The following is a 27,229-nucleotide window of genomic DNA, read 5'->3' on the forward strand; positions in this document are numbered from 1 at the left end:
CATAAACTCCTAAAATACTTGTTATGTGATTCTGTTATATAAAGTTGGCAAGACTAATTTTGTGTTAGAAGTCAGGGAAGTACTGTTAGGCATAGGGAGAGATCAGGAGGAGGCACCAGTTGGATTTCTGGGCTACTCTTTGTGTTCTTTTGCAACTTAGATGGAAGTATAGAGCTATTCACTTGATGATAACTTATTGCAAAAATACTTAAGATTGACTCCTTTAAAGTAAGTCATAAATTGCCTTTGTCCATCAAGGACTAGACTTGTAAGAGCTAAAAAAAAAAAAAAATCCTTAGATATTCTGCCTAACTTATTGGGTACAGCTCTAGAGTTAAGGAGACTGAGTCAAATAGAGAGACCACAGTGACAGAAAAAGCAGATTGGAGCAGAAAACTGTAGAGGGAGGTGTTAGAAAAAGCAGTAGCAGGCTAGCTCCGGGCCTGGCCGCTATGTTCCACTCTAGCATCCCACACTAACAGGCGCCCCAGCTGGCCAGGAGCACCGGCCAGTGACCCACGAGACGTTGGTGTGGCTTCTTCCTCCAGTCAGCTCCATGGACTCCGTGGCTCTAAGCATGGCCCTTGGGCTGACTCCGCCACCATCGTAGTGCTTGGCTCAACCCTAGACAATAACCACCATCCTCGGGGTACCTGGTAGAAATAAGACTCTTAATGCTTAAAGATTATCCAATGGATTTTTATATTAGCAAATACTCAATACACAAGAGGGCCACACAATTAGGATTGTTAACCCAATTACCTAACCTTGATAAGAATAACTACCTTAGACTGCTAGAGACACATGGACATCCTCAGACATCTTCTCTCCTCTCTCCTTCCTCTCCTCTCTCATTCTTTCTTCCTCCCACCTCCTAGCTCCGACTACCTCTTCTACTGCCCAATCACTGACTCTAGGCTTTATTTTACAAATTAAGGTGGGCAGAAGGTTCACAAAGTCACCTGTATACTGATTCACTCCTTGTCTGCAGCCCTTCCTGGGAAAGTGGAATTAGCTTCAAAATCCAAGACCAGGGCTATCCACAACAGAAAACTGTAGGGATTTCCTAGTAGTAAAGAACGGAAACAAGTCCCACATCACTGGAGAGTTAAGTCTTCCTTCGGGCTTTTATAGTTGATAATCTCTGGGGTAGGTAGACCAAAACATTCAAAGAAGTCTAAGCAGAAAGGGTGAGGAGCTAGCATCAGGCAGCAATCTGGTGGGAGTTCAGAGATCTGTCCTATTTAACACTTGAAGGCCATACTGCCTCCTCTTCTTTGGGATGCTTTCCACAATGTGGGTGGGAGGAGTAACCTAGGCCATGGGACCCTGCCTGGGTTTCCATCTAGGGAGGAGTCATTCAGTACTAGTCCCAAAAGAATGAGCTGCCAGATCATAGACTGCAGTCTCAGCTGTTGGCTTCAATGGAAGAGGGTTGGCTTAATGGGGGACTGTAATAAAGAGGGGCTTCTGGAAGGAGTGGGTCTAAATAGGACCATTGTTGATGCTGAAAGCATCCCTAGGGGAAAAGGATTGGGAGTTTTCTTGGCATTTGTGCCACAACAGGATGGGGCATGGAAGAAGTATGAATAAGGTAATGCAAAATGGCATGTCAATGAGAGAGTCTCAGGATTCAGAGGTGAATAAGACAAATCAGATGGTCGTGGACAAAGCAGATAAAAGTTTAGAACTCACCTTAAACCTGCTCAGAGATACAGACTTTTCACTTTTCAACCACAGTCATACTTAGAGAGATGGGGATGTGTGAATCCTAAGATGACCTTGGGCTGAGTATGCAAGGCTCAGGTTTTGCTAACTGGACTCCAAATATCTGAAGCAGTTACACTACAACACCGTGTAAAGTTATGGGCCCTCATTAGTATCCCAACCCCAACTGAAACAGTCACTAAGGAGGGCCATGCTACATTCAACCTGGATCTGCTTGCAGTGAAGAATGGACTCAGAAAGATAAAAGCCAAATCTATCTCTAACCTTGTGTCTGATTACCATAAAATCTTGTCTGTGGATCAGCAGGAGGTGTGCTTAATGTACTTAATGTAATAGTACTATGTACTATTTGACCAGGGTTAACATTGAGCGTAACCACAATGAGTGGCCATTTTGTTTCCCTCTGAAAGTTTTCTTACCACACCATGGTTACCTTGCCAGAGTATAAGACGAAGATTGAGTTGGGAAGTCACTGTCAAAAACACATCAGGAACGTGTCTAATTCCTTGGCACAGGCAGCGTGGGGCATTAGAAAATGCATAGATGTGACGAGATTCCAGCATATGTCAAAGAAAATTATCTAGTGAGAGCACAGAGTGGGTTTTAAAAGGTGAAACTTTAATTAGAAATTTTTTTTGATCCCACGCTAGCAGAAGAGAAAATCCAAACAAATAACTAAATTCACTCCTGCCTCTGCCTACCTGGATTCCTATCTGAGTATTTCATTTGCAAAACAGGCAGAGTCCTGTCTGGCAGAGGTTTCTGATTTCACCCACGAAGGGTGATTTATAGCACAGTGATCTCAGATGTTGTTTTATGTGATGCCCAAAGGAGGAGGGAAGTTTCAATACAGGGATATTTTAGAATACCTTCAGCCATGGAGCAGGACCCCAGTTCCAAGCCAAGTTGAGTTTAAAAGATGTTCAAGATGAAGAATTCTTCCCAGGTTATACACAAATAAGAAGGTTGGACAGATCAACAACATTGGACACCCTTAAGCATGAGTAGAGCTGTAAGCGGGCTAACCTCTGTCCACCCCAGCTCTCCTGCTCCTGGTTACCCATATCTTGGTGTATTTCTCTTCATGGGTCAATTGCTCACCCTATAGAAGGGGACAATTTCACTATCTGTCACAGATATCACACAAATCATAATTTCTCAGATTCTCTGAGACTTGCCAGATTGTTCTCTCTCTCTCTCTCTCTCTCTCTCTCTCTCTCTCTCTCTCTCTCTCTCTCTCTCTCTCTCTCTCTCTTTCTCTCTCCCTCCCTCCCTCCCTCCCCCCTCCTCCCCCCTCCTTCACCCCCCTCTCATTAGCATGTGGGTAACAGCCTATTAAATCTCTCTACACTCAGTTTCTGTACCTGTTGAACTGAGCTGGTGGAAACCAGAATCTCCTTATTGAGTCCACGAAAAGAACAAAATGAAATTCAAGTGATTGAAGAACCTGTTATAACAAGTTCATTATTTAAAACCCATCAGAAGCTGCTGACCACTTGGTTTAAAGAGGATGGCCCCAAGAGGTTAAATAAAGTGAGTCAGATTGAGAATGTGCTACCTAGATGGGTATTTGTAAGGGATCCAGGCAAAGCAAGCAAAAGGTCTCCAGCACTTTGCTGAGCTCATTATTGGATTTGAATCCAGTTCTCCACCAGAATCTTCAGTATAAGGACACCGCTTGTTGGGACCTATGTACGCCAAGCTTCTGGTGTCATTAAAATATCTATTTTTGAGTGATTTCACAAGCAGTGGTGGCAGGTGTTAAACAACTTCAAAAAATTGTCCGTTGAGTGGTATGTGTCTGATCAGGAGGAATGGATGAATTCTGGTCCTATGGGGTAGAGTGGTGGGGGCTCATCAAACAGCTCTTCACATGGCCTATGATAGATAACTTTGCCTCCTAGATATTCTTCCCTTGATTTAAAAAATAAAATTTAAAAGGAAATTAAAGACATGTGTTTCTGGAAATTTACATGTAGTTTATCGAATCTGGTGTTTTTGGGGCAGTGTCTGAAGTTTAATAAGACTAATGAGTCTCTCTCTCTTTTTTTTTTTTTGAAAAAAAAAAGTCTTTAAAAATCTTTTTTTTTTTAAGAAAGAACTTGAGAGGCTTTGAAAATTGTTCCAAAGAGTAAAAACAATAATATTAATAAATTACTCAAAACTTTCAAGCCCTGCAGGTTCAAAATTGACTTAATACCCTGAACCCAAGAGGTTTGAATTATTACTGGAGTTCATTGTCTCTTGTTCTGGGGCTTTACAGAAGGGAGGAAGAAGCCACATGGAGGGTCACTAAAATTCATTATGAGGTTTGCATCATAGCCATGGCCATATCCCTGGAGACTTTCTGAACCTTCTCAGCCTGAACTTAGACAAGAATCTCCAGCCTGACACTCCCTCCCCCCCAAACACACATACACACACATACACACACACACACACACACACACACACATACACACACTCCATCTGGCAATATCAGTAAATTGACCTGTTTTATGCTCCAGATACAGGAGCCAGAGCTCTCCATGAATGGTTCTCCTGTGGGGAACACAATCTATATTATATAAATGGGTGATGTGCTATTAGACAGCTAAACAATGGTGTGGAAAGAGAACAACTTTGGTGAATGTGGAAAAAAAATTTAAATAAAATAAAATAAAACAAAATAAAAAGCCAACAGCCTGAAGTGGCTTCTTGAACAGACGTCCCCTGAACGTTCTACACTGTTGCCTGACGACCTCTTGTGGTGAAATCTTTGCCAGCAAGTGTGAATCAGGGCTTCTTAGCCAAGCCATCCCGTGTTACATTTTCCTACATTCTCTTCCCCGCCGTTTTGTCACTCACATTAAGCAAGGAGCAAGAACCAGTTGCAAGCACCCAGAATAAAGTTGTGCATGTGCCTGAGTGGCTGTCATTTAACAAATGTTACCTGGTGTTTTCTCTTCCAGGGAGCCTCTGATATATTGCCTGTAGCAAGAAGAAGGGACCAGCACGAAGAAAAACATGCCATCTGCACTTGCTTTCATGCTACTTGTTCTCAACATCAGCCTCCTGACTGGTAAGAGACTCTCTTCTTGCTCTCCTTGCCTGGAGTGATTATCAGGGGGTGGAGAGGCTGTCTCGGTCTGTTACAATGCAGCTGTGAGAGAGGAAAATGTCTGTGTCATGTGCTGCTACTAAATTATTTGCCATATTTCTTCATTAAAATTAATGCAAAATCTTGTCATGGACTCGCTCTCTTCCATCCCCATTTTGAGAGGGGACTGAGAGGGCCCTGGAGATGAAGGTGCCATCCAGGTTCTTACAGTTACCAGCTGTGTGACTTGAACCACTTGTATGTTTCTCCGTGGTTTGAATTTCTCGAAGGGAGGATAGTGATATTTCACATCGTTCAGATGAATTAATGTATTTGAAAATGCTCTTGGAAAACCATGAAATAACATAAAGGATTGCTATTACAAGGTGGGATAGAAGTGTAGCCACTTCCAGTACGTGTGCTACTCACAGAAAAGGTGTGTGATTGCCTACATAGGTTTCTACATCTACTTCTATGTCTTTCTGGGGATGTGTACTTCTGAATGTACCAATGTACATACCAACTGTTTATAGTACTGAGCCGTAAATGCTTCTGTGTGAATATGTGTGTATGTGTGTATGTGGATACCAGTGAGTAACCTCTGTGTTTGTTGTGTATATTGGGTACGTGTCTATATATTGGTGTGTGTGTGTGTGTGTGTGTGTGCATGTATCAATGTATATTGCCATCATTATGCCTTTGCATGTATTTCTCTCTGGATATGTTTATATGAATGTTATGCATTATCTGTGTATATGGAATTGGTGTAGGCAAGTGTCTGCATTTCTTGGACTTGTATAATATCCCTTGTGTCGCACTGAGATAATCCATAAACTTTTTTTCCTCTAGGGACATGAAAGTAACATTTGACTAGTCATTTCACATCCTTACCTTTTCCCCTTAAAAGTTGTTTGGTTTGCTTAATTTTTCAAGACAGGATTTCTCTGTATAGCCCTAGCTATCTTGGAACTCATTCTGTAGACCAGGCTGGCCTCAAACTCAGAAACTCACTTGGCTCTGACTCTTGGGATTGAAGAGGTTTTTTTTTTTTTAATGAATAGTTCTCTCTACATCACATGCTTCTTCTCACCCATGGCAGAAACAAACAAGCAAAAGAAACCTTGTATTTTTGCAATGACTCCCAAAAGCACTATCCTGACAAAATCTTTCGTGGAAGATGAAAAATGTCCAGATGTTGGTAGATCCGCACAAGGCTCACACAGATTCTTTTCAGTAGTTTGAGCTACTGTGACTCTCTTCTGGCCAGCCTTCTTTCCATGGCCCCATTTGGTATACCATACTAGATTTCGTACAGACCCCTTTTCCAATTCTTGATCCCTTGCCATGATTGCCCTGACCTGCTCTGCTGGATGGGTGGCAGCTAAAGTTCCATCCTGAGAACCGGCATGAAAGATTAAATAAATGTGGGAGAAGATATAGAAGAACCCTGAGCTGCTAACACCAAGGCAAAAGAGGGAATAGAAAATAAGAAAATATACCATCAGTTATAATTGGCCTCCCAAGCCAACAGCATCATGACAAAATCCCAAGGTTATTCTGTTCCTTTCAGCATAACAGTCAAGCATGAGAATTAGAGATCAGCTTGCCAAGAGTTCTGGAGATTAGGCAAGTGAAAAACCTTACCCCTTTGGCCACCTCACCTCCTGCCTACCTTCTTACATCTAGCCTGAGAGTGGAAACAGTTCTCATCTAGTGATGATACAGCTCTTCAGTCAGGGTGGAATGACCCTCTATCTTACCTCTTACTATACTGCTTCATAAAAAATCTTCAGAACTACAAGGAAAGTTTGAGTTACCTCCTCATACAAAAGAACAAAAGAAAGGGGATCAGGGCATAAATGCAAAAGGAGACTAAGACTGAGATTCAGTAAACAGCAAAAGGAAGAATTACAAGATAGTAAAACTGAACCATTAGTCTGCAGAGTGCTCAGCCACATGTAGGATTCACAAACAAGTGTGTGATTGTATGCCACTCACACACGAGGCTCAGGGGCCATTTGGGGAGAAGGGACAAAAAGACTGTGGGAGCCAGAGGTCCAGGAAGACTAGAACAATGAAACATTGTCCTTTGAACACCATGATACTCATAATTTCACAGTGACCTGCATAAGATCAGCCCAGTTAACAGTCCATCACAGAGAAGGGAGGGGCTCCTGAGTCCCCACATCTAAGTGAAGCACTATTGAGAGCTGGCAGTTTCAAAGAACTAAGAATAGGTTGTCCTTAAGTACATAGCCCCTGGTATGTCAACTAGACTCCAGTGAGTAGCTTGACATTCATAAGTATATAAAGAGCACAAATCACACTGTGTGTGTGTGTGTACGTGTGTGTATGTGTATATGTGTGAGAGAGAGACAGAGACAGAAACAGAGACAGAGACAGAGAGAGAGAGAGAGAGAGAGAGAGAGAGAGAGAGCTGGTAGGGATAAGGGCTAGAGGTACATCTGAGAAGAGTTAGGGAGAGAAGTGAGAGTGAATGCATTCAAAATATATTGTATGTGTGTATAGAAGTTTCAAAGAATTAATAGGAATATATTTTTGAAAGCAAGGTCATTAGGCCAAGGCTGCACAGAATCAAAGTAAAGGAGAAAACAAGAATAGAGAAGACAAGGGAGGGATGGAGGAAGCAGTAGCCCAGGGACACCCAGATAAGGGACCATAAGTGATGTAAATGAAGACAGAGGAAGAGTTGGTTTTGCAAGAATGCCAGAGAAGTACCGATTCCTAGGCAGAAAAGAGAGAGCATGCAAGAAAGCAGGGCACTGACAGTGTATGCATAGGTCACTAGTCACTGAGGAAGAAAGAATGTTTTCCATGGTAACCCTAATGCCTTCTAGACTCTGTGGGAAGAGGTGCTACAGAGTCTCCATGTGCGTCCATCCTTCTCCCCTCAGCCTCACCCTTCACTGAAATATTTGTGACTGGTGTCTACAAAATTTATTGATAACTCCACCTCAAAATGCAAATGTATACCACCACCAAACAACATCTAAGTCTCCTTTGGGCATTGCAATAGCACAAAGAAATATAGTTGGTTACTGGTGCCATGGCCTTCCCAAACAATACACTAAGACTTCCTCACTGGCCAGGGTGCCAATAATCGGCCTCTGTTGCTAGGAGCTCAGTCACTCAGTTGAATGGACTTCAATAGTAACTCAAATGGCTGACTGTTTTTTTGATTTGTTTTGTTTTGTTTTAGGACAGTCACCACCTGGAAAACCTAAGATCCACAAATGCCGTTCCCCTGACAAGGAAACATTCACCTGCTGGTGGAATCCTGGGTCAGATGGAGGACTTCCTACCAATTATTCACTAACTTACAGCAAAGAAGGGTAAAAGAACTCTTTCCTTAATGTCAAACCCAAGCAGAGTGCTCACACTCTCCCAGGCTCAACTTATGTTGGTTCTGAGTTAGAAATACCATGCTTTTTTGAATTTTTACCAATAAGGTTCATTCCACCAGGAAAGGAACCTTGTTCTGTAAATTTTTTTTTACAGAACAATCTTCAAATGCACATTGACCAGTAGCATTATAATATTAACCAAGCTTCCAATTGTCTGTCACAAGCTTAGATTGCAGACCAAGTCACCATTTCCTAAGTGTTGGCTAATCATCCATAAACCACATACCATTGAGCAGTGTAGCCGCTAATCCACAAACCATATACCATTTGTAGGTTTTTTTCCTTCGTTAATACACTACTTTTGTAACATAACTGAATTATATAAACTGTGCTGTAATCCTTGGCAGCCAGGGTATATTAGACTTTCAAATATGTTTTATGCCCAAGAAAATAAATAACCTGTAAGGAAAAGAACTCGAGGATTATTTTTAAGCAAATGGCTATTGTATAAGATGCAATCTCAGCCAGTCATGGGAGTGCACATCTGTTATCCCAGCATTCTAGAAGCTGAGACAGGAAGATTACAAGTTCAAAGACAGTCTGAACTATATAGAGAACCCTATTCTAAGCACAACAAAGGAATAAAAATCAAGATCTCCTAGAAGGCATATTTAAATGCCCATGAGGGCAAAACAAGATCATCACAAGATGATAATTTTGATAAAATCACCATGAGCCCCTCATAGAAATCTTAAGTGAACTATAGAAATGTTAGTTTAGCAAAAAATGCACCTCTGTATCTTGGACCTAAAAATAAAATATGTATTACTAATGGACACAGCTGTGCCACTTTCTAAGGATTGCTTGTACACAAAGCTGTCCACCCATCTGGGATCCAAAGACGAATATCACAAATTCTTAAAGAACTCAGAACTGAAACAAACTCCAAACCCTGTGTGGTATGAGAGGAGTTGAGGCTGTTAAAATATGAGCATCTTAATGAGCCACACGGAGCTGAAATATCCCCTTTCACGCACTCCAAACTCTGTTGATCACTTGACACCATCTAAGATACATTGGCATCAGTGTGTCTCCCTAACATCCTTTTTAAAAAATGCAGCTCGGCATGTTTGTGTCACCACTACTGCATTATGGATGATCCCATAATATGTCTATGTGCTAATGAAGGTTCCCAGCTATCCAAGGCTGCCCAATGGTGATACAATTGGTATGAGTGTGGCTTGGCCACTGGTAACTCAGAAGGACAAATCACAAGGTGCATAGAAACACCTGCAGAAAAGGGTTATTAAACAGCAGAGCTCTGGAGTGCTAAACTGATTTTTCCATCCCTTCTTCCAACTTCCCTCACTCCCCGCTGATATGACCCACAGGAACCCATTTGTCTGCTTTCATACTTATTCTTTGAATGCTTTATCCTCATAACTCCGTAATATTAATCTATTAAGAACAAAAATGAGACTGCTATTTTCTTCTTCATTCTTAATGCATTATACGTTGCAGAGAGAAAACCACCTATGAATGTCCAGACTACAAAACCAGTGGCCCCAACTCCTGTTTCTTTAGCAAGCAGTACACTTCTATATGGAAAATATACATCATCACGGTAAATGCCACGAACCAAATGGGAAGCAGTGCCTCAGATCCACTTTATGTGGATGTGACTTACATCGGTAAGGGAAGGGGAAGGGGGTGGGGACTTTGTTACTGTTTCATAGTTATCAAAAGTCAAACTCCATCTGGGTCTTCCTGGCTAATGGGTGGATTCCAGATGAGAAAGGTGAGGGAACTCACAGTATCTTTGTTAAGAGAGCATTTCACACTAACAGTATTGACTTTTCATAGAGAGATTAGTACTTGAGATCTTCACATTCTCATATTTTTTCCTCAAAGCTAACCCTTGTGTCTTATACCCAGTGTGAGTGTTCTGTGTGCCTCTTTTATTAATACTTCCCTCTGCCCTCTCTCTGCGACTCTCTGGCCCTCCCTACCAGCCAACTCAAGTTTCTTTTCTAGTTTGGTGGGGGTGTGCTGGAGGTGAAACCCAGAGCTGGTCAAAAAGGCAAGATCTCCCACAGATCTACATCAACAGCTCCAAAGGTCACTTCTTTCTCCTATTAGGAGACAGGGATGCTCTCTGGAAATTAAGGAAATTAAGGTGGAAAAAAGATCTGATTCAATATGCATGGGAATCAACCCAAATGCTTTGACTGAAACTCAGATTTTAACACTATTATATCTTCTTCATTATTAATTTGAGATATTATTATTATACAAAGTCAAATGAGGATGATTTGGGTATGCCTTAATGACAGGGTGCTACATAGTATGAGTAAAAAAAAAAAAACCCTGGGGTGAAGTATCCCCAAAATATTATAATGATAATAATAATAATAACAACAGTGACAATAGGAAATATGGCTGAAAGCTAATGTCATTTACATAATGTTTGGGGAAAGTATTCATAAAGCCAAGCAATCTATCTGAGAGATGTCTCTTTGCACAGTCAGCATTATGCATCAGGGCAATTGAATACAGCTACAATGCCTTTTATGGTTTACCACAGACAATAAATAAACTCCTAGGAAAATAGATAGGATAAGGAAAATGAGGTTTATCATTTGCCTTAGATAATAATTTATGAAGCAGTTAATAAGATTTGAAATTACTCAAGTCTTCCTAATTTAAGTTATAACATGCAACAAGAGAAAGCAGGCAGGGGCCTTACAATATACACACATCTCCCTCTCAACTCCATGTCTTCATTTTTGTTTGTTTATTTGTTTTATTTGTTTGTTTATGTCTAATAATACACTGTATCCAATTAGTGCTACACATATGGGGGTTTTCCAGTTTGTCATAGGCAATCTGCAAGTAACTACTTCCCTCTCCCTCAAAGAAAAGTGATTTTTTTCTCTTCTAGTCTCTACCAACTGCTAGTAGCTTTTTAGCTAGGGGTCAGGCCTCAGGAGTCCTTCTCACTCCATGTTAAAAGTTTCGACTGATTTGATCTTGTGCAGATCCCTTACAGATAGCCACAGCGGCTATGAATTCATGTGTACAACAATCATGTCATGTCTAAAAGACAGCATTCCCCAACTCTCCTCCTCATCCTCCAGTTATTACGTTCTTTCTGCCCTCTCTTCCATAATGTTTCAAGAGCCTTGCGGAGAAGGAGTTGATACAGAGGTTGCCTCTACAGCTGGACACTCACAGTCAAGAATAAAAAACATGTTATTGACCAACAGGAAAGAGAAGATGAGGCAAGCCAGCACCCTAGTAATTTCAGCATTAGGAGAGTAGTTCCATGGTCCATACTTGGAAGAGTCTGAGATTAGGGGCCTCATAAACATGCTCTGTGGTTATTTTTTAATTGTAAAATACATATAACAAAATCATCATTTTAAAATAATAGTAAGCTATATAATTCATAAGATTAGTTCATTCAGAAAGTTACATACCCATTAGTTAATTCTATCTCACTTCTGAGGGAAAAAGGCTATTTTAAATTGATTCCAAATAAATCTGCCCCTGTGCTTTAAATAACACTCATGTTGAATATGTTCCTTAGACTAGTAATTGTTCCACTTCTGCACCTGAAATACAGGTTCATGACATTTGGGGAGGGGCTTAAATAATGGTGCATCATTAAAGCATTGTTTTATTTTCTTAATTGAAAATAGATTCTTCTTGCACAGAATACAGTCCAACCCCACTGTCCCCTCCCTCCATTCCTCCCTGGTATGCATTCAAAAAATCTTAATGAGGTAAATGACTGTAGGATGTTCCTCACCCTCCCAAAAGTCACCACCACTCCTGAGAAAAGGATGGCCAAGTCCACACCCTGAGTCCACACTGGGAGGTGACAGCATTGCTTCTATGTAAATAATGTACTACAAAATTTTGTTTAAACCTTCTGCCTTAATATTTCTTTAGTTTTGTCTTTAATTTCTGAATAGTCAGCCATCATGATCACTTTTTTGTCCCCCAACTTGATATACAAAGGCTTTGGTCTACCTGGGAGTGGATTGAGGTGTTGAGGTAGCCAAGGCTTGCCTGTACAATTGACTTGAGACCATTTTAATAAACTGTACACCTTGAGAAAATAAAGAAATGTTAAACATTTGCTAATGGAAATTCAGTAAACATTTGATTAATGAATTAATGAATTAGCTAACAAGTTGTTTTAGGGTTAACTAGGGAAACACTGTCAAAAAGTTCAAGTACTGTGCATACATTAACCATTTACTATTTGGCAGAGTGAATGCTGTTCTCCATAAGGAGTAATCCATATTTTGAGTGTAGAACATAGTTAGTTGATGAAGGCAAAAATCTGTAAACTTGTTACCTGAGAAATTATAAATGGGTGCTGCACAAAAGGATGTGCAGTTTTTTCTTCAAAGAGATGCTTGCTACCAACTAAGGGAAAGAAACCATTTCAAATCTCTTTCCCAATAATCACATATAGTAACTCCAATCTCCACTGTTATTGCATAGCCATTCTCCTCAGGAAAAGAATGTAAATATGCATACGAACCTGGTTGGTATTAAGTAGAAAAATACAGTCAAAACAAAATCTACGTTGGTTACTGTTGTTACCATTCAAACCCTATGTTCACGTACAAACATGATTGATTACATAGTAAGAGGAAAAATGTATTTATCATGTCCTCTAAGAGCTCGGAATACAGTGGAGAAATTGGGCTGATAGAAAATGCAAGTTCTGTTAGAGTACAGAAAAGAAGGTCCAAGCAGTGAAGGAAAATAAAATTTCTTTTGTATCTACAGTTGAGCCAGAGCCTCCTCAGAACCTGACTTTAGAAGTGAAACAACTAAAAGACAAAAAAACATATCTGTGGGTAAAATGGTTCCCACCCACCATAACTGATCTAAAAACTGGCTGGTTTACAATGGAATATGAAATTCGATTAAAGTCTGAAGAAGCAGAAGAGTGGGAGGTAAGTCAAACAGAATCTTACTGGCGGAATCATGTCCTTTGACAAGGATAAACCTCTTACAGTAGAATAGATTATTTCTGTAATTAGTTGCCCACCATGTTGGCATTCCCTTGTAAACATGGCTCTCCTGAGTATGAAATTTCCTCTCCTTTCTACTGAGATCAAAAGCTGTTCATATTCAGAACTCTCAGAAAGACAGCTGCTTGTATTGGACAGGCTCCCAACTTGCCTTCCTAAGGATGTATCAGATCCAGATGTCTCTAGAAGAACATAAACTATATTGAGACTGAAGACAAGAGAATTTCAGTTTAATCCATACACACTCAATATGTTTTTAAAGAAATACTTGATAACACTTCATGATAAAAACATAAGGTCACAATCATAGGCATTATGCTTTTCTACCCTTAACTATGTCTCAGAGTATATGTCTCTGTTGAAAGGCGACATTTGCAAATGTAGTCAAAATTAGAATCACACATTTTTTAAAGGTAATTAAAAAATCCCTAAATAACATAATAATTAGACTATATTTTTAATCTGCTCTGTCTTGTTTTCCACAAAATAAAATATTTATTAACTGGTTTGTCCAAACAGAATTCTATGCTAGAACAGTTTTGATGCAGTGAGGACAGGAGGTCACATAATGATGTCACACAATCTTCACTTTTTTTATTAATCCTTTGTTTAATCACTTAGGTGCTGTCCCTGCTTCAGTGACTTTTGCAACCAGACTTGATATTTAAGGACTGAATTATATTCAAGTTGAATAACATGTAGCTCAACATACTGCATAAGTAATTAGTATAAACTTCATACTACATTCATCATCATCATCAAGATGCATGAGCCATCTGGTCAACCAGATGTTTTTAACAAGGATCTTTCCTCATAACAAAATTCAGAAGTGATTTCTGTTTTCCTTGTTCCTCCTTAGATCCATTTTACAGGTCAACAAACACAATTTAAGGTTTTTGACTTATATCCAGGACAAAAGTATCTTGTCCAAACTCGCTGTAAGCCAGACCATGGATACTGGAGTAGATGGAGCCAAGAGAATTCCATTGAAATACCAAATGGTGAGTATTTGGGTTATACTTTTTACTTATACTTTTATATTTATGACTTATAAATAGTATGAACAATAAAAATTCACGTAATAGCTATTAATATAGAAACTATTTTGAGCCTTATCTAGAAAAAATAGAAATGTGATTATCATCTCTTAATCTAACAAAAAGATATTTGAAGGAATTGTAGTACTGTCTGAATCACAGTTGGTAAACACCAAGTTTTAGAATAAATTTGTAGGTATAAGCTTATAATGTCTTCCCAGGACTCACTGGTCATTATTCTAACCTCCCTGTCTGTCTTATGCCTACTAAGTATTGATGGATTGCTTTTCAAGTCAAGAAATATAAGTAGAAAGTAAAAATATTGAGTTCATGAGTTTCATGTATTATGTTGTCTGGCTGTTTGGTTTTTAAAGATGATGTTATATGTGATCAAAGCTCTCTGGCTGTTTGTCTTTTAGACTTCACCTTGAAAGACACAACCGTGTGGATCATTGTGGCTGTTCTCTCTGCTGTCATCTGTTTAATTATGGTCTGGGCAGTGGCTTTGAAGGGCTATAGGTACTACACTGTCTCTCAGCCCTTCTCTTGGTCATTGTTATTGGGAATAATGACAAAAAGCACTGATACAAAGATGAGGGAAAACAGCAAACAGCCTAAGCAGCTCATTTATCCATTAGTCCCAGTAATTTTCCTCATACAAAAAAAAGTAATCTTTTTTCAGAGAATTTTTTTTAAGTATTAAAATGTACTTATTTAAATCCAGTGCTCTTTCCATCAAATAGGGGCTTATAGCTGTAAAATTGTGGAAACCTGGCAAATGCAGCCAACATTGAGAAAAGCAAATAGAATAATCCAGTAGCTTGAAATCATCAACCAAAATTAGCCAGCGTAGGGTGTAGTGTGTGTCTTCACAATTACCTTTAGCATTTACTGTTACTTTCACACAGCTATAGACTTCAACCTCTTATAGCCCATGAACCAGCTCTTTGGGAATTAGAAAGAAAAAGAGAAGCTCTTTCAAATCTTAACAATGAAAAAATGAGTCATTTATCCACTCTCGCAAATTATTTTATAGCATGATGTCCTGCATCTTCCCACCAGTTCCTGGGCCAAAAATAAAAGGATTTGATACTCACCTGCTAGAGGTAAGTGCCAGGAGCAGAGAATGCACTGTGACTCACTGCTTGATGACAATTAAGTCCACACATGCACACACAATCCCCATCAAACCAGTATGGCCTTCTTGATCATCCTTTTCCAGTGGTCCCTCCTCAGCAGCACATATGTTAACAGAAGGAAGCATTTGGGATGAATGTGTTAATCATCGTATTCTAAATGTCAGAGAGCAAGGAGAGAAACCAAAGAAACACCCAAATTCATGATGCGGCATGCTCTATTGCCCAGGGCTGCTACTGAAGACAGAGATGACTGTTTCATTCAAACAATGAATCTTTAAAGATAGTTTAACTAACTCGTTACCACTATCTCCATTACTCATGAGTCAAAGCTTCCACTTGAATGTTCTTTACATAAACCATTGTGACAGAATTTCCCATTATCCCTATGCTCCATGTGAGCAGTCAATAAATCAGTACTCTATGGGCTGGTGTTTTCTTAAGTGCATTAGACTGACCTGAGACAAACCTAAAGCATTTGTCTCTAGGTTGACATGTACAGTTTCAATTTTACCTTAACAGTGATGTATAAAGAAGCTTTCACCTGTATTTAAAGGTAAATGCCAGCTGATGTTATTATCATGAATTTAATTTGTCTTCCAAAATCACTTTGATTGTAACTATTACATTAAGGACTAGAGCTAAGGAGTTTGGACTTCGGGTCCAGTGATCTTACCACCATTCTCCAGTCCAGTATTGACATTTATAAAACCAACAGGAACATCTCAGCTAAGCAGGTTACCCATTGTCTATCTTACAACATAACCTAATAGCCACAGAGACTTGATGATAAATGGCTATTTAGAGTTAAGCTTTGATATTCTTTCTTCCATTATCTCTAATGCTCAAAAGAACCCTTGCAGAAAACTACTGCTACTCCTATCATAAAATTGGAGAAGCTGTGGACCAGCAAGGCAAGTAACCTACCCGAAGTCATAGCTACAAGATAAGGGATAAAAGCCAAGGCTTAGGTATGTGGCCTACATTAGAGGACTGAGAAGAAGGGGGAGGAAGATTGGAAAAGGAAAGGGTTGAGATAAGAGGGAGAGAAGCAGGAGTAGAGGAAGACAATGTAGAATAGCAGGATGAAAGAGGAGGAGGAAGGAGATGAAAGAAGTAGAGAAGAAACTAAAAATTATAGGACCAGAAGAGAAAGGAAAGGAGAGGTAGGAACTAGGAAAAGGAGTGTGAGAAGGAAGAGGAGTGGCAGAAGCCAGAAACAAGAACCAGTTCACTGTCATCACAGTCCAGAAAGTGGTAAAGGAGGCTAGGAAGCTGGCTACCATACCTCAGAACTACTCAGCCAGGGAGGATCAGTGTCACATGCATATGCAAACACTATGATATCAAATCTTTCACAAGACATTTTCACTTTGTAGTTATGTGTTTATTGTACATTGAGTGTTACATGCCCATTAAGTTCATAACCATTGTTAGAACCACAGGGATAAGTTAGGAGAGACATGAAAAGAAGGATTTAGCAAGTAGTACTGAAAAAGTGCCTCTAGGTGGCCTGACACACACATCTGCAGTCTGGGGAGGGAGGGATTCTGTGAGATGGCTCACAGGGGCCTTCTCCTGAGCAGAAGGAGGTGGAAAGCTTCCATTCCAAGACTAAGCAAGATACAGCCTGGCTGCTGCCCCAGGAGCAGAGCCCCTTTACTCTGCTCAGATACCACTCAGCTGTGACGCCAAGAGTGGCATGTGATGAAGCTAACAACCATCTCTCCTTGTATCTGTGTTTCAATAGAAGGGCAAGTCTGAAGAACTGCTGAGTGCCTTGGGGTGCCAAGACTTTCCCCCCACTTCTGACTGTGAGGACTTGCTGGTCGAATTCTTAGAAGTGGATGACAATGAGGACGAGCGGCTAGTGCCATCCCATTCCAAAGAGTATCCAGGACAAGGTGTTAAACCCACACACCTAGATCCTGACAGTGACTCTGGTCACGGAAGCTATGACAGCCATTCTCTTTTGTCTGAAAAGTGTGAGGACCCCCAGGCCTACCCTCCTACTTTCCACATCCCTGAGATCATTGAGAAGCCAGAGAATCCTAAGGCAAATATTCCTCCCACTCCTGATCCCCAAAGTACCACTCCCAATTTTCATGCAGATGCATCCAAATCTTCAACATGGCCTTTACCGCCTGGCCAACACATGCCCAGATCTCCTTACCACAGCATTGCAGATGTGTGCAAGCTAGCTGGAAGTCCTGTGGATACACTGGACTCTTTCTTGGACAAAGCAGAAGAAAATGTTCTAAAGTTGTCTAAAGCCCTTGAGACTGGAGAGGAAGAAATGCCTAAGCAAGAGGGGCCAAAAAGCTTCCCTTCTGACAAACAAAACACACCTTGGCCGCTGCTCCAGGAGAAAGCCCCCACTGTCTATGCTAAACCCCCAGATTACGTGGAGATTCACAAAGTCAACAAAGATGGAGTGCTTTCATTATTCCCCAAGCAGAGAGAAAACAACCAGACAGAAAAGCCTGGGGTTCCTGAAACCAGTAAGGAGTATGCCAAGGTGTCTGGGGTTATGGATAACAACATCCTGCTGTTAGTACCAGACTCACGAGCCCAGAACACAGCCTTGCTTGGGGAATCAGCCAAGAAGGCGCCACCCTCGCTTGAACAGAATCAATCTGAGAAAGATCTGGCCAGCTTTGCTGCAACCTCAAGCAACCACAGACACCAACTGGGCAGGTTGGATTACCTGGATCCTACATGCTTCATGCATTCCTTTCACTGATAGCTAGACTTATGGAACGATTGGCTAAAATGTGATTTCTCTTCAGGTAACACTACAAAGTCATGAAGTAATGTGGTCTGCTAGCAAATGTTACAGGATGTGGGTATAAAAAAAAGAAAAACACTACTTCACTCCTTCTCACGCTTATGTTCAGCACTTGCCTCTTTTCAACAGCTGATCTCCAGAACAAATCAACTTGTTTCCTGTGATTTGTAGATTTGCTTTTTGCTATTACATATATATATATATAATGTGTGTTCAATGAAATGAAAGCACATCACTTACTATTCTTGAGGGATAGTGCCAACAGGTATAGCCTCTGCAATAGATTTGTCATCTGACAGAAGGTATAAAATAGTCAAAATGACTTAGCACAAGAAGATGACAGATAGGTTGAAAATGCCATGAAAATTGCTCTTAAGAACTGATGGCTAAGCCTTTACACTCCTCTTTCATTTTCATGATGATGGTTCAGATATTGAACTTTTTCAAAAGAATACATTCCAGGACACCAGCCAAATTGTTTACATAATCAGTCCCTATACCTTAATGACCCATTGCCTGTATAAAAATGGAATCATGCCCCCAGTGTTTTCCTAAGGTGAATTGAAAATGTTAAGCATGGGTTATTCTGCTGAAACTTTATTTTATTCTAAGGCTTCTCGAATGTATAGTTTGGGGAAATAAAATTTTCTTACAGAATAAGGCCAATGAATTCCACATAGTAAACCATTTCAATTGTTTTCCTTGCTTCATTTGAGCAGGAGTTAATTTATTATAAACCCTAGTATTTTCTTAGTAGAAAAAAAAATTCCCAAAGACTAACTTTAATCTAAAATGTAATCATTGCAGGACTATAATAGAAGTGTTGCCTTACTGTACATACAATTCTACTTTAATACAGACCCGTAAGTTTAGCAATGTATTTTTGAAGACTATTTTTCTACCGCTTAGGTAAAGTAAAGACTATTTTCTAACTTCCAAGTACTGCTGTTTACGTGTTCAAGTGAGTAGAGTGATTTCTGCTGCAAGGTTACAATGAGTATTCAAAGTTTATCATATATGCAGTCTCTGTTAGATTGAAGTGCCAGGCAACCCATTGCCCATTGAGGAATGCAAAGTGGATGAAAATTTCAATTGAGTACAATAGAGTAGAGTTCATCTGTTTATTTTTATCCCCAGGATACTTTAAGTAGCAACCATCACTGACTTTGGGTTTTAAGGCTTTCTATAGCCCTAACGTATTTCTCCCATGAGCTTAGGGCTCTGCCCACCTATGAGCAAGGCTCACAAACCACCATAAACAAGGGCAGTGATGACTGCTGAAGGTTTCCAAGACAGAGATCTGACTTTGTTCTGTTTACTTTTATCTGAGCAATCCTGAACACAAAAGGATTTCAAGCAAAACCAAATGTCAGCATCTCCTTGGAATACATGCATTTGCAAGATCTTGGCAGAGGCTGTGCTCACGTCACAGATGTCCAGATAAAAGTTTTAAGAAAGCAAGCATCTGCCCAGTGATAACAGTTTTAAAGGTCAGAGGACAGTAGAATCTGAAAGCCAACTACAAGGGCAGGCTTCCTGAGAAGATCAAAGCAAAGCCTTGGGTCTCCATTTAACAATAGCATCTATGACTCACTCTCCCTCTGCTTCTCACCTATTGGCAAATCAACTCTCTCCCCTTTCACCACTGGACGTAGAGACTCTGAACTCACCTCTTGCAAGTTCAATATTTCACCCAACATGCACATGGCAGTAGAAGCAGGATTCAGAGATTCTCCAATGACCAAAAGGAAACATAGAGCCAATGCTTCCAAAACGACAAATGAAAATAGCCAAAGCTTATATTCCTAATACATAAGATGTCTTGTGAACAACAGAAGCATTTGGGAAAGCTGGCCATGCTCATGCAATACCCTGAATCCTCCATACTGAATGTCTGAGAATCAACTGGATCACGTGGGTGCTGCTTGGAAATTTTGTTTGTAGCATCTCAAGACTTTTCGAAGACATACAGAATTGGAGTCTGAATTTTACTACATTTACTAAGCTGCCAGATAACTCACAGGCTTGCTCAAGCTGGAAAAGCATATTTCCCTATGATCATTTTCATGAAAAGTTATTTTCCTTGTCTTGGAAAGTATGGAGCAAGTCTATTTAGCTTGAAATGAGCAACACTGTATGTAAAGAAAAAACAAAAAACTCTTAGTGATTTAAGATTCACAGAGTGATGTAGCTTATATAAAGTCACACAAGACAATGACATGCAAAATAAACACCACTTCCAAGAGGGTCAGTGAACCTAATTCACCTGGAAAACTACTGACAAAGAAAATAAACGCCAAAGCCAGTGCAGACTAAACCTTCTTTCCCAACATATTCTGTTCTTCTCCAGGAGACCAATAAATGCATTTATTTACAAGTCACCATTATAATATTGATAGTGCATATATTGCTCGCAGTTTGAAATTTCTAAAATTTGACTTTAGATATGTAATTTTGCAAATATGAAAAATATGGCTGTTTAAAGTCAAGTTACATTCCACAAAAATAAGTTAGCATTCATGGAAGAAAATCAAACCTATATAGGTCTATTCATTTATTAGAATTTTTGAGGTCAAATATTTTCTATTTGAAAGGCAGCAGCTTGGATGAAAGAAGGCATACTAAGAGCCAACATACTTGGTTCTAGTACTGTTTTGCCTTGGAAAAACCAATTGCCTATTCCAGTTTTCTCTGTGTTGGACCAATAACCTCTACAGCTTTTTGAAATTCAGTCTTCTTGATTCTATGGCTCGTTGAGTAGTTGGAACCAATCCTTTGCATCTTAGTGAAGTTTTCAGGCAATTAGAGAAGTGCAGAACCGCTTTCATCCATGTACCCATCCTGCTTTACTCTTTGAAGTCTCACTACCCATTTGTCTTCACATACTGAACACGTAGTTCATACTATATGGACATGGTGTAAGTCAGACCCAAGGATCATTTGGTAATATGTGTGCTGAGCTAAGATGTAGTGCTAAGAAAGACACAGGAAGTGAGATACAAGTCTTTAGAAAAAGGTACATTTTATGGATTGAGCCATGCTCATTCCTGCATGCAGCCAACAGCCTCAAACTTCTGTTCTTGTATTTGGTTGTTGCCTGTTTTCTCATCATCCTGTTTAATGAATAACAATTGCCCATGTAGATTAAAGAAACTTTTGCTCTGAATCATTTTAAAAATGTATAGTTTTCTAAGCAACTGTCTAAAAATTTCAAGTTATGAAGTACATGGAAACTGAATATATTTGGACCTTTAGGACACAAATGACAAAATGTTCTCTGATAAGTTTTAACAATTACATAGAAGAAACTTCAATATGAGCACAACTTACCATCAGCAATGTCACTGACTTTTAATAGATGATATATTCTCCTAAGTGCCTGAGACCAATCCTGGTGGTCAGTTATAGGTCAATGATTCACTGTAAACCAGTTTCACTGTAAACCAGTTTGGTGGGAAATAGTCAAGCCCTTGTTGCATGTGTAAAATTAAAGTTGGGAGACTCTTTATTTGATATGATCCAAGGGAATTGGTGAATCCTCAGTTAATGAACAACCAAAGGACCTGAACTCCAGAGGAAAGTTTGTCCTGAAGGAAAACTAGCTCCTTTTTTTTTTCTTTTTACTTTAGCTTTCCATCATTTGTAAAGTGACTCAGCCTACCCTTAGCAAACTTTATCATAGACAAGAAATTTATCATAGACAAGAAAGAAAGAGGTTTGTATATGTTTTCAAAGTGCCTTTCTTTGTTTTTAAAAGGTTTCATTTTGGAAGAAAAGTGCATTAATTGGAAAGTAAATTTTATCTTAATGGGTTTCTCTTAAATAAATGGAGAGATGAACAAAAATAAAACAGAAAGGGGATGACAAAATGTTCTAAAGACTAACCAACAAAATGTGCAGGGATTTTTGCATATAGTTTAGCTGAATTACCCCAGAACTGAAGTGAATAGTATCAATCACTTTGCCTAAGTCTGAGCATGATTGGAGATGGACCTGGAGCCTGTAATTCACGACTTTCCATTATTAAAAGAAAAATTTTGATGCATTCTTAAATGACACTGAATTGTATCCCTGATCCTGAAGAGGCCAATGTGTGTACATTCAAGTTCTGTACACAGATGGAAAAGTAGTAACGACATTGACTATCCTGTGACTTGCCATGGATGAAAGCTTCATACATACTTCATCAAACGAGGTTTCTTTTCTGACTTTTTTGGCTCAATCACAATACTGGTGTTGGTAGAAGAGTCTCTGAGCCCTCAGGGTCCAGCAATGGGTCATTTCACTGCTATTAAATAGGCTTCAAGACCTTGATTTTTTTTTTATTTCAACCACTGTTTTCCCCTCTTTTAAATAAGTAGGCTGACCCTCTCAAAAAAAACGTTTCTACAATTTCTTCTAGGTCTGTCTTTAATTCTCATGAGTTAAGTAAAATCTAAGATTGTTGGTGAAAAGGCCACAGACCATGGCTAACACGCCCCTGACCTAGGCAGGGAATGCCTGGGACTGTGTAAAGAACTGCTTAACAGAACATTGAGATCCTTGTCTTGAAATCAGATAGACCAGAACTCTTGCAACTCTGCCTTCTTACCATTTCTACATTCTTAGAGCTTTTTCTGTTCCTCTTTCCAGGACTTGCTATCCTCCCTAAAGATTAATTATTCAGAATAGTGAAGCTGGGGTCTACAGGAACAAAATTACCCATGAACAGTAATTTAACTCTGCACAAGATGAACCAATTGTTAACTATACACACAGATACAAACCTAAATTGAGATCATAAATAATGTTTCATTTTGATATATACATGTTTAAAGGTTCAAACCAGCAACTCAATATCTAATAAATCTTAGCTATCTTGATGAGTAGGTGTTGACTTTCTTTAAAAGAAACTTTAAAAAAAATAGACTGTTTGCTTCAGAGTTTATTATTTAACCAGAAAAATCTACTTATAATTACAGTCCTTTCCTATGAATAATAGGTGTCATCTGTGAATCACATCGGAATTTTCCTCTCAGAGTTTTATTTTCCAAAATGGTAACTTTAGGTTTGAGCTCTGCATGTATCATTTTCCAATTGGAGGGAAAAGGTTAAAAACAGAATATTCCAAAGTATGGGGCATATCAGAATCCCACCAAATGGGGTATCCATCCATTCAAATCTTACTGGAAATGGTAAATCTACATGTAATTATGAGTTAATTGTAGAGGGAGGGGTAAACATAAGTCATAAGACTGTAGGCTAACAGCAGTTCTGATCACACCAATTCCTTCTATCTCAAGTTATAAAGCATTGAGACACATAGAGTAGGAAGGCAGCCATCTATATGATCTGGTCAATGAATAAAGGGACTCCCAGATAATCTTAGCATGTTGATTAATATTGACTTACAAAACTTTTGTGACTGAAACAGTACTATCAAACATTAACTTTAATAGTTATGGTCTAGTTATGCTCCCCCTGGATACACTTCAAAATACAGAATTGGTTTTTCCGTGCACATTTTGCAAATCGGGGGAGGGCACTCTTTTTATCACATTCTCTAAGATGAAAAACAATAAAAAAGAAATTATATGTGAAAAATACCTCTGAAAACCATTTGTTTTACTAAATTCCTGAGAAACAGATTTTTAATTTTTAAAACTACCTCCCTCCCACATCCTAATGACCTTTCTTAAAAGCTGCCTATAGTTAGAAATGAAAGATGCCACATTTTATGTTTGGACTGGTGTTGATGGAATATTTGATATACTTTTCATGTGACACTCCTAACTCTAAAGTATCTTATTTTACACTATTTTGCTTTTTGTGATTCAAAACCCGTATATGCCATATTGAAATATATAATCCTCTTGTTGTAAAATTTATCATGTAATACAAGTGAAAATCATTATTTAATGACTTATCATCTAACCGTATCTAATTTCAATATAATTATGTCTATGTCTGTAAAGCGAAACTAAATATATGTAATCATGTATGTAATCATATGTTTCTGTTGAAACTGTGAATGTACTGATTTTGCCTTTAATCTTTGTCTACAAGTGATAATGTATGTCACTGTATAACTGACTTGAGGTGTTAATGTGTTTAAAGTACAATCCACCAATTACTGAAATGTCAACCCTTTGGCTTGGCTTCTTGTGATCCCCAAGTGTTCTTTGCACCTTGAGACTTGCTTCTGTGCTTTGTGCTCTGTCATTAATTTTAAACGATGTAAGAGTCTCTTGTATAAACCAAAGTAATCTGATGTAGCCCATTGAGTGATCATGCCTTCTGTAAAGCCATATTGAAGCAAAGACTCCGCTGTAGCATAAGGTTCCCTATTCCAGAGCTGCCACTACCTCGCTCCTGCTCTTTCCCTACAAAATGCCAAGCAGAGTTTAACCTTAAATGGAAAATTAGAAGTGAATGCTATTGCTGTCATCTTTAACCTGATAATAAACCTTCTAATTCATTCCTTTGCAAATTTATGCTAGGTTTTATGAATAACCATTTTTAAATTTTGATGTTTTGTAGACATTGGCTGATGAGTAAAGTACAGAAAGACCAAACAGTAAGTCATCAGATTAAAGAAAATCATAGAGTGCAGGTGTTTTTCCTATCAGTGAATCACCTCAAGTTGGTGGGCCAAAGCAATTATAACCTGTGTTACTATGTTTGAAACAGCCAACTCAGTGCCTGCCTCAAAGATGTTTATCCCCTTTGACTCCCTTGGTTCTATTTTTTGTTGCTGTTATTTGAAATGCAAATGAACAGAATTACATGGATGTGGATGAAGTGATTTTCTAAATTTTTGCTGCCATATCTGTAATCATAAATTTGCGATTTAATTTCCCCAAACTCCTAAGAAATAAATATTCTCCTTATTTGATTTTATTCATCAAATATCTTGAGTTATCGGAAGAGTCAGCCATTTATCAGAAACAATCTTGTTTTGAATTTACAGACTCATTTCTATGTGTCACTACTGTGTATCGACTTTTTTCTTTTAGCATTGAAGGGTGATATGATGCTAAACTCTTATGATTTATCCTCCTGCATTTTTCACTCTGCAAATCTTGGGTTATTGCACACTGTACTTCCTAGTTTTCATGAGTTTACTCATTTGTCTCCATCCACTTTGTTGGGACAACATAGACAGTTAAATCTTTGTCAATTATATGAAGATTATGTTCATTTCTCTCACACTTTTACTGCATGCTAAAAATAACGCTTGCCAAATGGAATCTTAGACATTCCAGAATAATATGGTCACTATATTTCTATTTCTGTCATTATTGAAAATACCCAGCTCAGTGCCTGGCTCAATAAATGTTTGTTTCCCTTGCTTGTCCTGCTAATTTTTTTTTAAATGAAGATGAGCAAAATATCAGAATTTGGCTAATGCAATTTATTGGAGACTTTTTAACCAGTGAGTGATCTATAATCAAGAAATTGTTCACATAAGTTGAACCAAACAGATTTTCCCATTTGTGTACACCCATCCCAATAACAAGGCAAAAATCCCCCTCATTTATCTCATTTGTGTCATATGAGAAGTTGATAGAAACAAAATAAGATGCAATTGGGTTTATGGAGAACAAATACGAGAAGCTTATTTAAATGTTGTACAGGAAGGATCAAACCATCAAAAGGTAAATGGAATCCCTTTGGACAACATGATTCATCACTATTATTAATATCTTCTTTGACAAAATCCATCAGACTGACCATGAATAGGTAGCCTTGACCTTTTAAGTAATTCTGATCTAGACTCATCCACTGCTCAGGCTATGGTAGAGAACTGTGCTAGGTGTGCTCAGATTGCCTGATGACCTCTTTTCTGTTCCCATTAATTCACTAATTCTGTGTCTTATTAAAGAATGGACAAATTCTTTCTCACAGTGATTATCAGTTTTTACAGCTTGGCTTTGGGCAAAGCAGCTCTGACATTGCTGTACTTGAATTAGAACCATCTGCCTTTAATTCTAGGACTCATGTGTATTTTTAATTTGCCTCATTTGGAGTGTGGGTCACCAAAAATAAGTAACATAGTTAACAGTGACCTGAGGGGATAAAACAGATAGCATGTTTTCTGAATTATTGTGTGTGCTTTTCTGAGAGAAAACAGGAACTCATGTTGCCATATATTGCTAGAATCAGGTGGAAAATCTGAACTCACTGAGTCCTCCTCTACTATGTAGTCTACATACTCATCCCACTATTTAGAAGCTGAGAGATGTAACTTCCATCTTGGTGTATAGAAATAAGAAATAAGGTCATAAGATCATTAACATGCCTCCTCTTCCCCAGGGACCTTACAGAGTATGGAAAGAAAATCTCCAACTGGATTTGATAGTCCCCCTAAAGTGTGCAGGGGAAATCCAACAAATTTCTGATACTGTCTAATTCATAATTCTTAACATCTAAAATTATGACTCTTTTTATGGTAAGCACTTCCCACAACATTCTGCACAACAGTAGCCAACCCTGGGAACATTAAACATTCTCTTTTAATGACCAGGTTCATATTAAAGTATGTTGTTTACAAACTGACTTGAGGCTCATATCATTTTATGAGTTTTATAAAAAAAATACTTTAAAGTCTAGAACATAACCAAAACAACAGTGGGGTGTTGGTTATTGAATAGGAATGGAAGAAAAATGGGAATTTTAAAAGTATGTGTAGAAAAGAGTTGTAAATGCCACCAGTACATATTTAGAGTGGTGTTTACTTCTTATAAAGCTTAGAAGGTAATCTTAAATGACATTTCTGGTAGTTTTATTTTATGTGAGCAATATTGCAGTACGGCTGAACCGGTTTCCCTAGTTTTCCGATACTTTTTCAGAGTCAGCATTTTTTACAATGGTAGCAGTGTTTAACTTAAATTCATTTTAATAAGTTGTTTCTTGATACATACTTATACCACATATTATATGAAAAAATGGTATCTGAAGCAAGTTCTTTCTTTTTAATAAACTTGATTAGAACTTGTTGGTTTGGTTTGGTTTGGTTTGGTTTGGTTTGGTTTGGTTTGGTTTGGTTTGGTTTGGTTTGGT

At 38.7% G+C, this 27,229-nt stretch overlaps 1 protein-coding gene across 5 annotated transcripts in view; it reads left to right on the top strand.

Moving 5' to 3' along the window:
- The window catches only part of Prlr (prolactin receptor), a 172,812-nt gene that overhangs the window by 137,428 nt on the left and 8,155 nt on the right, over positions 1 to 27,229 (top strand). For 2 of the 5 annotated variants that reach the window (XM_028767541.1, XM_028767540.1), the window contains 8 exons: positions 4,680 to 4,789; positions 8,028 to 8,160; positions 9,694 to 9,863; positions 12,979 to 13,148; positions 14,086 to 14,227; positions 14,683 to 14,782; positions 15,300 to 15,369; positions 17,150 to 18,304. In XM_028767541.1, coding sequence (XP_028623374.1) covers positions 4,735 to 4,789; positions 8,028 to 8,160; positions 9,694 to 9,863; positions 12,979 to 13,148; positions 14,086 to 14,227; positions 14,683 to 14,782; positions 15,300 to 15,369; positions 17,150 to 18,142 — 1,833 coding nt within the window. In that variant the 5' untranslated portion in view covers positions 4,680 to 4,734 and the 3' untranslated portion in view covers positions 18,143 to 18,304. Of the gene's footprint in view, positions 1 to 4,679; positions 4,790 to 8,027; positions 8,161 to 9,693; positions 9,864 to 12,978; positions 13,149 to 14,085; positions 14,228 to 14,682; positions 14,783 to 15,299; positions 15,370 to 17,149; positions 18,306 to 24,706; positions 24,744 to 27,229 lie in introns of those variants that run through there. The other 3 variants (XM_028767542.1, XM_028767544.1, XM_028767543.1) reach the window with 3 other exon arrangements.

Source organism: Grammomys surdaster, unplaced genomic scaffold (genome assembly GCF_004785775.1).
Source record: "Grammomys surdaster isolate TR1022 unplaced genomic scaffold, NIH_TR_1.0 174, whole genome shotgun sequence".
NCBI classification, from domain to species: domain Eukaryota; kingdom Metazoa; phylum Chordata; class Mammalia; order Rodentia; family Muridae; genus Grammomys; species Grammomys surdaster.